This window comes from Juglans microcarpa x Juglans regia, chromosome 5S (genome assembly GCF_004785595.1).
Source record: "Juglans microcarpa x Juglans regia isolate MS1-56 chromosome 5S, Jm3101_v1.0, whole genome shotgun sequence".
Lineage (NCBI taxonomy): Eukaryota > Viridiplantae > Streptophyta > Magnoliopsida > Fagales > Juglandaceae > Juglans > Juglans microcarpa x Juglans regia.
The window spans coordinates 31,549,619-31,561,704 of NC_054603.1; the positions used below are offsets into that span (position 1 = coordinate 31,549,619).

A 12,086-nucleotide genomic window follows, 5' to 3' on the forward strand; every position below is an offset into this window, starting at 1 on the left:
GAATCAAACCGAAACCGCGCTTCCTTTGCATCGTCGCCACGATATTCACTTTACCACTACATCTTCGATCCTGATCACCGAACGTATGTGCGTACGTTCTACATGCATGCATGCAGTCAGTCATGTATATATATCTATTATATCTCTCGATTGCTTTCTTTCAGAGAAAAAAGAAAAAGAAACAGACATGGACTGATTATATTATAAAGAATCGGTAGCTAGGCTACAGCTACAATGTTGTTATGTGTTTATTTGATATTTGTTGTTATATATATATATATATATATTAAAGTGGTATTGCTAATTGCTTTGGTTCATGAACAGATCGAGAAGTTGAATATGTACAAATTAATTAAGAATATTTCATATGATATAATATTATTTGTTGTTTTCGTGTCCGAAAATGATTATGACAGAAAATATATAATTGTAGCTGTAGCCTACCTACTATTATATATATAGTCCTATAATAATAAAAATGATGATAATGATATGAATAATAATAAACTCATAAAAGACATTGCTGATTACTTACTCCGAAGACATTAATGGTCCTCCGTTTATTTTTATTTTTATTTTTTCTATTATCACACGTATGAAATCACCTCAATATATCACTCGCTCTCATGCTAATTTACGCCTGGTTTGCATAGTAAAATATTCTAAACTCATTTCATCTTATCTTATCTAATTATTATAACTTTTTCAAATTTCTAAATAAAATATAATAAATAATTCAACTTTTTCGAATCTCAAAATAAAAATAATATTTTATTTAGCTTCGGAAAGCCCTAAAGAGAGGCTGGCTTTTCATCTTCTCTTCCTCCCTTCCTCCTAGTAAAAAAGAACACATATGGCATATGGGAGCTCAGATATTATTTTAAACACCTACTCATAGTGAAATTTCTGCACCAAATCCCATGGACTTAAGTCATGGTGCCAAATCATGTAAACTTTGGTCTTATTTATTTTATACAATCTATGAACTACACAATTTCTAAACACATATTCTTTATATTTTGTTAAGCAACTCATCATTTCATTTTATTTTATTGACTTATTCCAATCCATGACATGCTAAAATAATATTTCATTGTATTGTCTTTATTACAATAATAAACTTAATCGATCTTTTAACATTAAGATTTAAAAAAAAAAAAAGAAGTTTGAAAACAAAAGGTTTCCTACCATTTTTATTACCAAGTCACTGGAGAGGGGAAAAAAAAACTTTGTTATTGATTTCTTACTACTTCTCTCTTTGGCTTTCTCACCACTTAACTCTTCCCATCATTTTATTATTACATATCCCTTGGACTTCCTCACCTCATACCTCATCTATTTTAATGTCTGTTGAGAAATAAAAATCGTACCCTCTTTTAACTTTTCCAAACTTTCAAATAAAATACAAGAAAATAATTCAAATTTTTCTAATTCCAAAATAATTATAATATTAAAATATTATATTCTAACAATATTTTAACTTTATAATATTTTTATTCTAACTTTTTCTCTATTCTTTTCTAAAACTTTATAAAATATCATAACTCAAACTATTTTATTACTATTCACAAACCATTTCATTACTATTCACAGATTTCTCATCTGATCTCATTTCCCAAGCATCCTAAGCTTTTCCCACATTAAGCTGACCAATATTATTCAATATAGTCTGCCGAAATTTATGTTCACTCTGCAATTTACAATGGCATAAAACATTGAGATGCAACGAGGCCACTAGCAAAATTTATCTTCATCGCACTGGAAAAAACAAGACACCACATGAAATAAAATGGAGGAACAAAGATGAAATTAGGCTGTAGCCCATCTTCAATTGTATAATAGCCAAAAAGTTAATCAATTAAAGCTGCATAAAACAACTTCTATAAGAGTTACATCAGACATCAGCAACAATTTTTTTTTTTGGTGTTTGTACTACTTTACCTACAAGGGATGGCCAAGAAAACAAAAACCCTGGGCAAAACCATTATCTAAAACATCCTATATTCGAATATGTCTGTGAAACACAGCTACCAAGATTGAAGGGAAAAAGAAAAAGAGAATGTACATACAACCTCTAACCATACAGAACCCATCATCCCTTATCACTGAAATCAGACGGATAAAGGTGGAAAATCATCTTCATCTTTCAAACGGTATGATTGTGCACCAATCCTACATGTTGAAAACAAGAAGACTATAAGAAAGTCCCATATATGTCGACCAGTGCCAGAAAAAAAAATTCACATGATGGCGATATTCCCATACCTATCTTGAGTCATACCCAATACAGGTTTTGGGCTTTGCATTCCTGGTGATGGAAGACTTCCACTTGAGTTGTGAGCAAGGGCTGAGACAGGGTTCTGTTGCCAGCTTGTTTCTAGCAAAGATCCCTCAACTGGCAGCTGCCCATTTGACCTGACTTCGGCAACTCTCTCAGACGGATGCAATGAACCATTTGCATTAGAGTATACCTTCCTGCGGGGGGAACCAGAGTTGTGATCTATAGACCCAGACTTTCCGCTACCATGAACAGGATATTGGGCTTGTGCCAACTCATGGTTGCTTCTCTCAGACCAATTTAACTCAGGGGTTGACACGGCACGTCCATTGTTCCGAGGAGATCTTACTGGTGCTTGGTTTCTTCCTCTTGCTGTCAAGGGCCTGTCCCGGTAATTGTTCTACAAAAATGTAGCATAAAAGCACTTTAACATAATTGGACCAGCCGCTAAAAACTAAATGAAAAAAAAGCTGTGTACAGACACCAAGATCAACAAAGCCATGGCCCCACAAAAATCTCATCGTTTCCAAATGACGTTTGAATAACAATATATATATATATATATATATGTATTATCTTTTCGATTGTAAACTCTAATTAGGTTAATGTTATGTATACCCTTTGTGTACTTGGGCTTTGCCTACTTCTATGAATAAAACTTCTCAATTACCTATAAAACTTTTTGATTACCTATAAAAAAAAAATATATATTATTTTTATTTACAAAAAAAAAAAAAAAAAAAAAAAAAAAAAAAAAAAAAAAAAAAAACAGAGATTATAGGGAGGCTTAGTGTGAGTATACCGTGTTGGGAATATATGTCCCTGTTCCTCGTGGCTTTGGCATCTCATCCATACCAAATATCGTGCCACCAGGTAATATTGGTGGGTTCATGGGGTACAAACCTGACCTTGAGACAACACCATTGGTGTTCATCTGGGGAAACACATTCGTATTTATCTGCACAGACCGTAGTACTACATCCCATTGCTTCTTGCCATGGAACTGCGGAACCAATGGTGGGGACACAGGAGTAACAGACGAACTTGCGGCATACTCATTGCACAACCTACCAAAATGCAGACTATTTAGGTGATTGTCATAGTCCCCACTGAGATCTGACAAAGACTTCAAAGCTTCAGGATTTTCATTAGTGCCATTAAGCGTCCAGTAACCAAAACAATTAGGATAAAGATCTTCGGAGGACCTAGTAATTGAGCTCAAACGTGAAGAGTTGGGCTTTAATCCAACAGGTGACAGACTCTGATTATCACTCACCAATTGGTTTTCATCCTGGTCGCCATGAGTAATAAAGGCCTTCTCCTCAAGAGGCACCTGCTGAAGCTCAGACAAATCTTTATTATCAGTAAAACCCAAATTCCCTGGACGTTTCTCATCTCTATTTCCCTCTTCATTATTGCCCACGGATGTATGAGAGAAATACAGATGGGGTGCATGATGTGCTTTACCCAAAGGCGACGTACCGTTCTCACAACCTGTGGGGGGAGGTTTAGTCACATCATTTGAAATTGTAAGATCTTGTATTCTGGATGTAGCAAGGTCTTCGGCATCCCCAGAAAGACGGTGTTCTGAAACAGTAATCCCATTTGTCGAGGTTCTTTCACTCATGGCTCTGCCAAAGCTCATACTGGTCCCAGATGTCTCGATATTAGTGACCCCACTATGAATTGGTACCTCATAACCCAACCTAAATTCCACTGTCATGCCATTTATACAGGTCTGCTCCAATTCAGAATTTGTCTGATCTTCTTGTGAATCTGTACCTGAATATAATGATGTGGTGCCAAACATATCATGTCCAGGCATCGGGACAGCATCTTGAACATCAGGCCTCTGCTTGGTTCCATGCCTATCCAATGTGTTAGAAAAAAACTGACGGATTTCATCGTCAATGTTTTCTTCTGGCCGAAAGAGGATGCGCCCAAGCTTCCGAGCACCATATGTAAAAGCACTTCTTATTCGGTAAAAGTTTCCTGCAGAAGTCATTCCACGTTATCATCAATCAACAAACTAGCGGCAGCCAGCATTGTTTGAGACTTCGAAATGTCAACTGTTTTATGAAAATGCCAAAAAAGAAAACAGGAAAATAAAAGGAAAATATCCAAGATTTTGAGTTTATATGTCACTCTACATGTAAATCAATACCCAACCCAAAACACAGGCAACCTACACCCACACTTCATCTTCATGTTTTTAAAAATTTTCAAATGGTTAATCTCTCCTTTGTCACGCGACATCCTCAAAAAAAATCTGGTTGATATAAAATTCTTGCCCCCAAAAAAAAACAAAAACATTTGGGGTTAGCTTATCCATCTTCAAAGTTCTGAGCAATTTGTAAATCCCAAAAATTCACTGACTTTCCATCATCAGTGCTACGCAAACCTCCATTATTTCGTTCGCATTGAATGTGAGATAGGAAGAGGCCATGGCGCTCCCACCCAAGTAATGGAAAAGGACTTGTACCTTTGCTGACACTGCGACCAAGATTGTTATTTTCTTTTAGTGGATCAACTATGTTAAGATGCTTTGGGGGAAATGTCCTTGAATTACTCTCGTACCCCCTCGAGGAAACTGAGAACATCTCCAAACACCACTTAAGAAAATCATTACTGAGCAATAGATCACTGCCATCATTTTCAGGTGTCTCAGCTGCAAAAAGAACCAAACAATGACTAAGAGACATCTAAACCATTAAGTGTGCTACACATGCAAAAAGATGTTGCTCACCCAGGAGTTCTGGCAATGATGATATGCGAACTGGACCATTCAAGCTGATGCAGTAGTTGTCCCAGTCAAATTTGCTAAAGTAGTCCAAAAATTTATATAAAACCTAAAGAGAAGGTACAGTTAAGTTCATGTCATACATTTGAGTTGCATACCAGTGCTAACTCCTGCAACAACTCACCGCTAGAGGACCATTTAAGGATGTATGGAAAAGATGGAAAATATATAGAACCAATGTCTCCAAAGCATATGTGGAAATCAAGCCATGATGAGCGCCAAGAATGCGGCTCTCATAGTAGCACCAAGCTTTAATTAGGATAATACTGCGTTTAAATAGATGATCTTTGCCAATCAGACGATCAACCTGTACATTAAGCAGCACCATGAACGTTAAAATCCAAAAGCAACATAACCCTACAAACTCAAGATGACTAAAGGCAGCCATAGAAGAGACCCACACGATTAGTGTAGACACTTTTTATGACAACTTTGTAAACCATCCTGCATGTGTTAGTGAGTAGTCATGTTTAAATGAGCATGGAAATTGCAAATTTTACAAAAAGGATATGTTGCTATTGTACCCAAAATTACTAGCAAAACTGTACCTAAAGAAAAGGAAAGCCAAAGAAAAACATTGATAAAATACAACATTCTAACACCTTAAATATACAGATTCTACTCTGCATAAAAAATTAATCAATCTGATAAAATAAAAGGTGTTATTTTCGAAAAAATTATTTCCCTGCAATGAACTGGCTCTGTAATCAATAAATCGTTAAGTTCTTCGAATACAACTGGTTAACTCTATAAAGTCAAGCATCTGATTACTATGCAAGCATTTATATTAAGATTTACAGAAAAGGCTACCTGCTCAAGAAAACATAGTGTACAGAGCCCTCCTAACTGATTGAAGGAAATATCGACCACGATGTTTTGTACAAGACATTTTACAAGCTTAACCTGCCAACAAAAGATCCAAAACTCAGATTTCTTAACCTCATACGTGCAAGATGTAACCTACTAGAAGAAACACAAATGCGTAATTTAAAATTTTGAAAAACTGCCATCTTATAAAAAGAACAAATTATAGATGTGACAGGTATGCAAGCATGCATTCATCGTCGATGGTGAAGCATCATGCCATGGTGCAGTTATCAGCTTTACAAGACACAATGTGAGGGAAATAATAGTATAGTTCAACAAAGGCAAGTCCCAATCCTGCATGCAATCTAGTTGTGCCCTTAGATGTGAAAAGGACTTCCAGAAGGAAATGGTTAAATGAGACACATGAATTTGTACATAGGACCCCTCAGAATTTGAGCTTGCCTAAGCATGCCCATGACCTGCCAACAGGTGGCCGTGACTTTACTGGAAAAGCAAAGGTACATAAATGTAATAAGAGATTGTACGTACAATAGATTCTACAGACTAAATAAGCGGTACTCAATTCGATATAGTAAAGCTCATGTCATGCTGTCAAAAATTGCATTAAAGCACAAATTTAGGCCAATGCTATGGTGTATAAAGTGGCTAGAGCAAAGGATCTACGCTGAACAGTAACTTGATGGCCATGCAGAGAAGCATAAAGATATACAAGTTTATAAGCGTGCCAGCTGATAAACTTAAGGACTCCCTGTCAGCAACAATCAGCAATAAGCATTTTGACACAGAGGACTCAGGTTTTGATACTTGTAGATCCATCTTGCCACGTAAAGTCATCCAGAGTTTCAGGGGGAGGGGGAGGGGGTAGAGGGGTGGAACACCAATTATGGTGGTAATAGATATTACCTTTCCAAATCCAAGAATAAAATAGGCTAAAGCTACTAATATGCTAGTGCCTCACTCTTCAACATTACCTGCATTATAAAACCAACCATGACAGGCAGGATTGCAATTTTTTATCCAACCTTCGCACATACGCGGATGCTGATGCAAGAAAATGTATCCTACAGCTACTATCATCCGAGTCAAATGACAAAATGATCACTAAACCACATTCATAAATATCAAACCACAAGGTGAGCAAATTTTACAATCAGACCATGCCTTTATGGGGAAAAATCCTTTAAATTAGAAAATGAACCTGGGGATACCATGGCGTGGAGTTCAATAGTGCAAAGATTTCACAATCTTTGCTTTTTGGAGGAAGGGGGAATACATGAAAAATATAAAAGTTTCTTACTTAATATTAGTTAACAATTAAAAATGCTACCTCCTAGATACATACAAGCTAAACTACAAAATTATGAAAAGAGAAAGAAAAAAAAAAAACTTAACAGAAATTTTGCACATGGAATAGTTTTTTTTAGGGCAATGATACCCTTATACCTCATTTACTACTCAGTTATTTTTTTTTTCTTTTGCTCTTTGAATCTGAATTAAAAATTTCAGAACATGGTCATCTTGCATAATCTAGAAAAAAAAAAAAAAAAAAATCCAATCAACTAAATGTAATCATAATTTAATTCAAAATAAATTCAATTTTATAAAAATTGACTTTCTTTTGCTCTTTGAGTCAATTTTTATAAAATTGAATTTATTTTGAATAAAGAAAGTCAATTTTTATAAAATTGTATTTATTTTGAATTAATTTACATGATTACATTGGTTGATTGAATTTATTTTCTTCTAGATTATGCAAGAAGGTCATATTCTGGGATTTTTAATCCAGATTCAAATAGCAAAAAGAAGAAAAAAAAAAAAAAGCTAGGTAGTAAGGTAGTAGTAAATAAGGTGTAAGAATATCATTATCATTTTTTTTATAGGTAAAAGTAAAATTTTATTGATATAAAAGGTATTCCCTAAGTACACCGGTATTATACAACGAACACATGGAATAGTTTAAAGCAAATGAATCTCATCTTAGTCTGACTCAATCGAGGAGAGTGAAATTATAGATCAGCAAAGATATCTAGTAAAAATATGGAATTAAGTTAGAAACCTCAGCGCGAATTAACTGGACATCCTTTATTACAAACTCTGCAGCCCTGTTCTGATCTTCTCGTTCCAGGACAGAAAAAACATCATTGGCCAAAGCCTCCTCAACATTTATACCACCAAAGGCAGTCAAATCAATATCTCCATCAGGCAGATAGGTCTTTAGTGGCACAGACCCAAAGGAAAATACCTGAAACAAAGATGATTTAGAAAGGAATCTACATTTCAGAATAAGTCTCACGCAGAACAAAGTCCATAACATGAGTTTTAGTCTCTAAAAGGATATAGTTTAGAGATATAGAAGCTACCATAATAGGAAAATGGGGAAACATAAAAGGTAGAAAACACTTTAGATGGATAAGTTTAGAAGCAAACAATTTGCTGAATTGAATATCCCTAGGCCCTCCCACTCATGAGCAGACCCCAGGGAAGAACCTGGACCATACCCACCCTCCCTCCCTCTATGTCAAATAAGCGCAATGTAAAACTCGTACGACTTATCATAATTATAATTAGTTCCCACATAAAAAACCCACATCCAGGAAGTTAACAAAAGGAATTGAACCCATTCCATTAATGTCATATGCCTCCAAACAAAAAGGAAAATTAGTGCAAATGACATTGTTAACTTATCATGCTCACAATTGGTTCCTCCATGTAAAACCAACATCTAGGAAATTAATTTCATATTATCTCCAAACAAAAGGGAAAATTATTGCAAATGACAGCCACATCACGTTACCCTAGCAACCACCCATTACATAAGAATCATATGAAGGTGATCTGTAGTTCTCAATTGATGCCAATCTTTGTTAAGAAATCAATTAAATAGGAATCATGGTTGCCAAGATTCGTCTATAGTTCGGCAAAATGCAAACATATGCCCCAAATACCCAAACCATAGACACATAAATAAACTTCTCAATCATCTCTTCTAGCCTTTTGAACAGCAGAAATACTTGCTTTAACATATGGTAGTAGTTTATGACAATTGTTTTCTGATTGAAGAGATACGCCTTGCCGTTCAGCTAATTTCTCTCAGACAGTATCTTTATATATTTTCTTCGCACATAAATAGAGAGGCCTCTGCTCTAGGTGTTGATCTAATTAGCATGCTCTTAATCATTAGACGCAAATTCCAAGTCTCCAACCCCTACAGCTGTGCGGCAAATTTTTTATTTTGATCTTGCTATATAAAAGAGCCGTGCAGCCTGATGATACTTTGTTCAAACAGTGATCACTACTCAAACTCATTGTACCCATTAAAAAAGATACTCAAAACCCACTGTAAAATTACTTTTCTTTTGCATGCTAACTGAAACAAGCTCGAATTGGGATCAGGAAGTGGCTGCAGCAAAAATATCCATAAGTAAATCTTGGGGAATATTTTAAGTATCGAATTTGAACAATTGCCCATTACTTATGGTAAACATCTACGCATATCTTTACGGATTAAACATATATACGGATCAATATATGCACACACAGATATACATGTATATATCGGTAGCTCACCTCACAGCCAAGACAACTTCTAATGAGCCTCTGCACGTAATCAATAACCGCTTTCCTCCTGTTTTCAGAGAGGACAGTGGGCTGAACCTGGGCTATGACCCCCTGCGTCGCGTCTTCAGCTCTTTGCCAGTACTCGGCACCAATTTCCGTTTGATTCGAAGAGAAGAACGACGACTGTGATGAAGACGATGATGACAGCATCTCCTCCAAAACGGCGGCGTTTGGTTCAGGTGACCAAACGCTAATGTCGCCCATGAAATAATCCAAAATTCCGAGAAAATTACCAAATTAAACCCTTAGAGACACGACACCCCAGCGACTGTTACGGAACCCGACGGCGCAGTCGACGGTGCAACCATCGCGGCGGTTGAAATTCACGGAGAAATCAAACGCAAATCGTCGTTGTTGATCTGAGATGAGACTTGATCTCAGGCGATCAGACGGGTGCGAAGGAAAGTGACGAAACGACCGAGGAATTGGAATAAAACGACGGGAGGGAGGGAGGGAGGGAGGAGCGAGAATTTGGAAAGGGCTGGCGATGACCGGGGAAAAGAAGATCGAAAGTGGTGTAGAGAAGTTAAAAAGAGTGAGAATTTATCTTTGTCGATTGTATATATGTCTTCAATTTTTTTTTTTTTCTTCTTGTTTCTCCCTCCTTTGAAATCGTCGATTCTATATATGTTGGCTTAAATTAATGGTTGGTTATTTAATAATTAGTATCAGGGCATACATCGCATCACGAGTTAAAGTTATTAAGGAAGCAACTTATAGATTGGATTAAAATTTTTTGATCTTATGTATGAATATAGTATTAAATCATTAAATATTAATAGATAAGTAAATCTAATAAAAGAAAAAATGGCTACCATTGGGTCAATGTTGATAGAGCGGGCCTCGGTGGACGTCGGATTCAGAAACGTGGCAGAATGTTATGAATATGAGTGTTAAATGTTTAATCAAATTAATATCCTATAATCCTATGACTTTTGGATCGATGATCGGATTTTTCACACCTCTACCCTGTCTCCCTTTCTTATTCTTTCCTTCTTTTGGGGATTTACCCTATCCACCATCCCCTTCTTAATTTTTAGGAAAAAATGACGTAGTGACTAATTAGGTTTTTTTTTTTTTTTTTTTTTTTTTCTAGAGAAAAATTAGATTTCTTTATATATATATGATCATAAAATATTATGTTATTAAAATTATTCATATAAATATTAAATCCAATAAATCCTAAATAATTATTTGTTATTAGTTTGTGCATAATTCCTCACCTTATCTCTATGAGTCTACTTCTGATGTCTCTGTCAAACTAACATATAGTATAATAACATGATTTTATTCCTTTATTATTATTTGCAATACAATCTAAGGCTGCGTTTGAATGTTAATCTGAGCTAAATTGAGTTCTCTATAAATGGTAGTGAGTTTAAATGATGGAGTGGATTTTGACGTTCCGTGGGGCCCACCTAATATGAATTTATATGTGTTTGGATGTTAAGATGAGTTTAGATGTATTTCTAGAAGTAAAAAAAAGTTGTGGGTCCCACGTGTAAAGAGATGTTGAGTTGAAAAAAGTTGTGTGTCCCATGTATAAAGAAGTTTTGAGTTTAAATGAATTTAGTGATTTGAGAGCTAGGTATTTTGATGTTATAAGAAGTCTAAATCTGAACCGAACGGCCTAAGGGTAATTCACCAAAATCGTGATTTCTAGATTTCTACAACTATTATGTACTCTCTCAAATTTTGACTTAATTGTTACTTACCTTCCTGACCAAACGTGTTATGCAAGTCAAAGTTTGTGTAAACAAAGTTCTATCCACATATATTTAGGGTTTATGCAAGCATGTAACGATTAAGTAATAGTTAATAGGGAAAATTTACACTATTACAAAGCCATGCAGTTCGGCCTTAAGAATGCTAATGCAACTTATCAGCAGTTGGTTAACCAGATGTTCAAAGAGCATATCGGGCAAAACATAGAGGTCTATGTGGATGACCTTTTGTTAAAAGCAAGAAGCCCGAGCAACATCTCGTCGATCTTTCGGAAGCCTTCATAGTATTAAGGAAGTATAAGATGAAGCTTAACCCGCTGAAGTGTGCCTTTGATGTCGAGTCAGGAAAGTTCTTAGGTTTCATGGTCTCGGAGCGCGGAATTGAGGCCAATCTTGAGAAGGTCAAGGCAATAGTGGACATGCCTCCACTGTGAATGATCAATGAGGTCCAGAGGCTGGTTGGGAGAATGGTTGCCCTGAGCCGCTTCATCACAAGGTTGACCGATCGCTGCCTTCCCTTTTTCAAGGTCCTTAGAAAGGCACGAGAGTGGGATGACGAGTGCAGCTAACCCGTCTATTACACAAGCCATGCTTTTCGAGGAGCCGAGGCTAGGTACCCCCGAACGGAGATGCTGGTGTTTGCGTTTGTCATCGCCGCAAGATGGCTGAAACCATATTTACAAGCCCACCCGATGAAAGTACTCATGGATGTCCCCCTCAGGAAAATACTGCAGAAGCCCGATGTGTCCAGCCAAATGACAAATTGGGCGATTGACGGTAGCCAAGTCTATGTCGACGGCTCATCCTATCGGGTTAGAGGGTGTAGGGGTGCACATCA

The 12,086-nt window shown here is 36.3% G+C and overlaps 1 protein-coding gene across 2 annotated transcripts; it reads right to left on the reverse strand.

Moving 5' to 3' along the window:
* Nucleotides 1-1,804: 1,804 nt before the first annotated feature.
* Nucleotides 1,805-10,094, reverse strand: LOC121267784. 2 transcript variants are annotated; one of them, XM_041171846.1, is made up of 9 exons: nt 9,474-10,094; nt 7,963-8,148; nt 5,889-5,981; nt 5,203-5,385; nt 5,025-5,127; nt 4,761-4,946; nt 3,081-4,270; nt 2,266-2,678; nt 1,805-2,172 (listed from the first exon to the last, which is right to left on the reverse strand). In XM_041171846.1, exons 1-9 carry the CDS (start codon nt 9,726-9,728, stop codon nt 2,112-2,114), a joined length of 2,670 nt encoding a protein of 889 aa, XP_041027780.1. In that variant the 5' UTR covers nt 9,729-10,094; the 3' UTR covers nt 1,805-2,111. The 2 variants fall into 2 exon arrangements, with proteins under 2 accessions (XP_041027780.1, XP_041027781.1); XM_041171847.1 differs by lacking the exons at nt 5,889-5,981; nt 7,963-8,148; nt 9,474-10,094 and adding an exon at nt 5,480-5,536.
* Between the last annotated feature and the right edge of the window lie 1,992 nt (nt 10,095-12,086).

Excerpts from the sequence above, each read along its gene's own strand:
- LOC121267784 (XM_041171846.1), bottom strand. The coding sequence starts at position 9,728 with ATGGGCGACATTAGCGTTTGGTCACCTGAACCAAACGCCGCCGTTTTG. Across the intron at positions 5,982-7,962 it reads TCCAGTTAATTCGCGCTGAG|GTTAAGCTTGTAAAATGTCT; the intron begins GTTTCTAACTTA and ends TTTTGTTGGCAG. Across the intron at positions 5,128-5,202 it reads CCTTAAATGGTCCTCTAGCG|GTTTTATATAAATTTTTGGA; the intron begins GTGAGTTGTTGC and ends CCTTCTCTTTAG.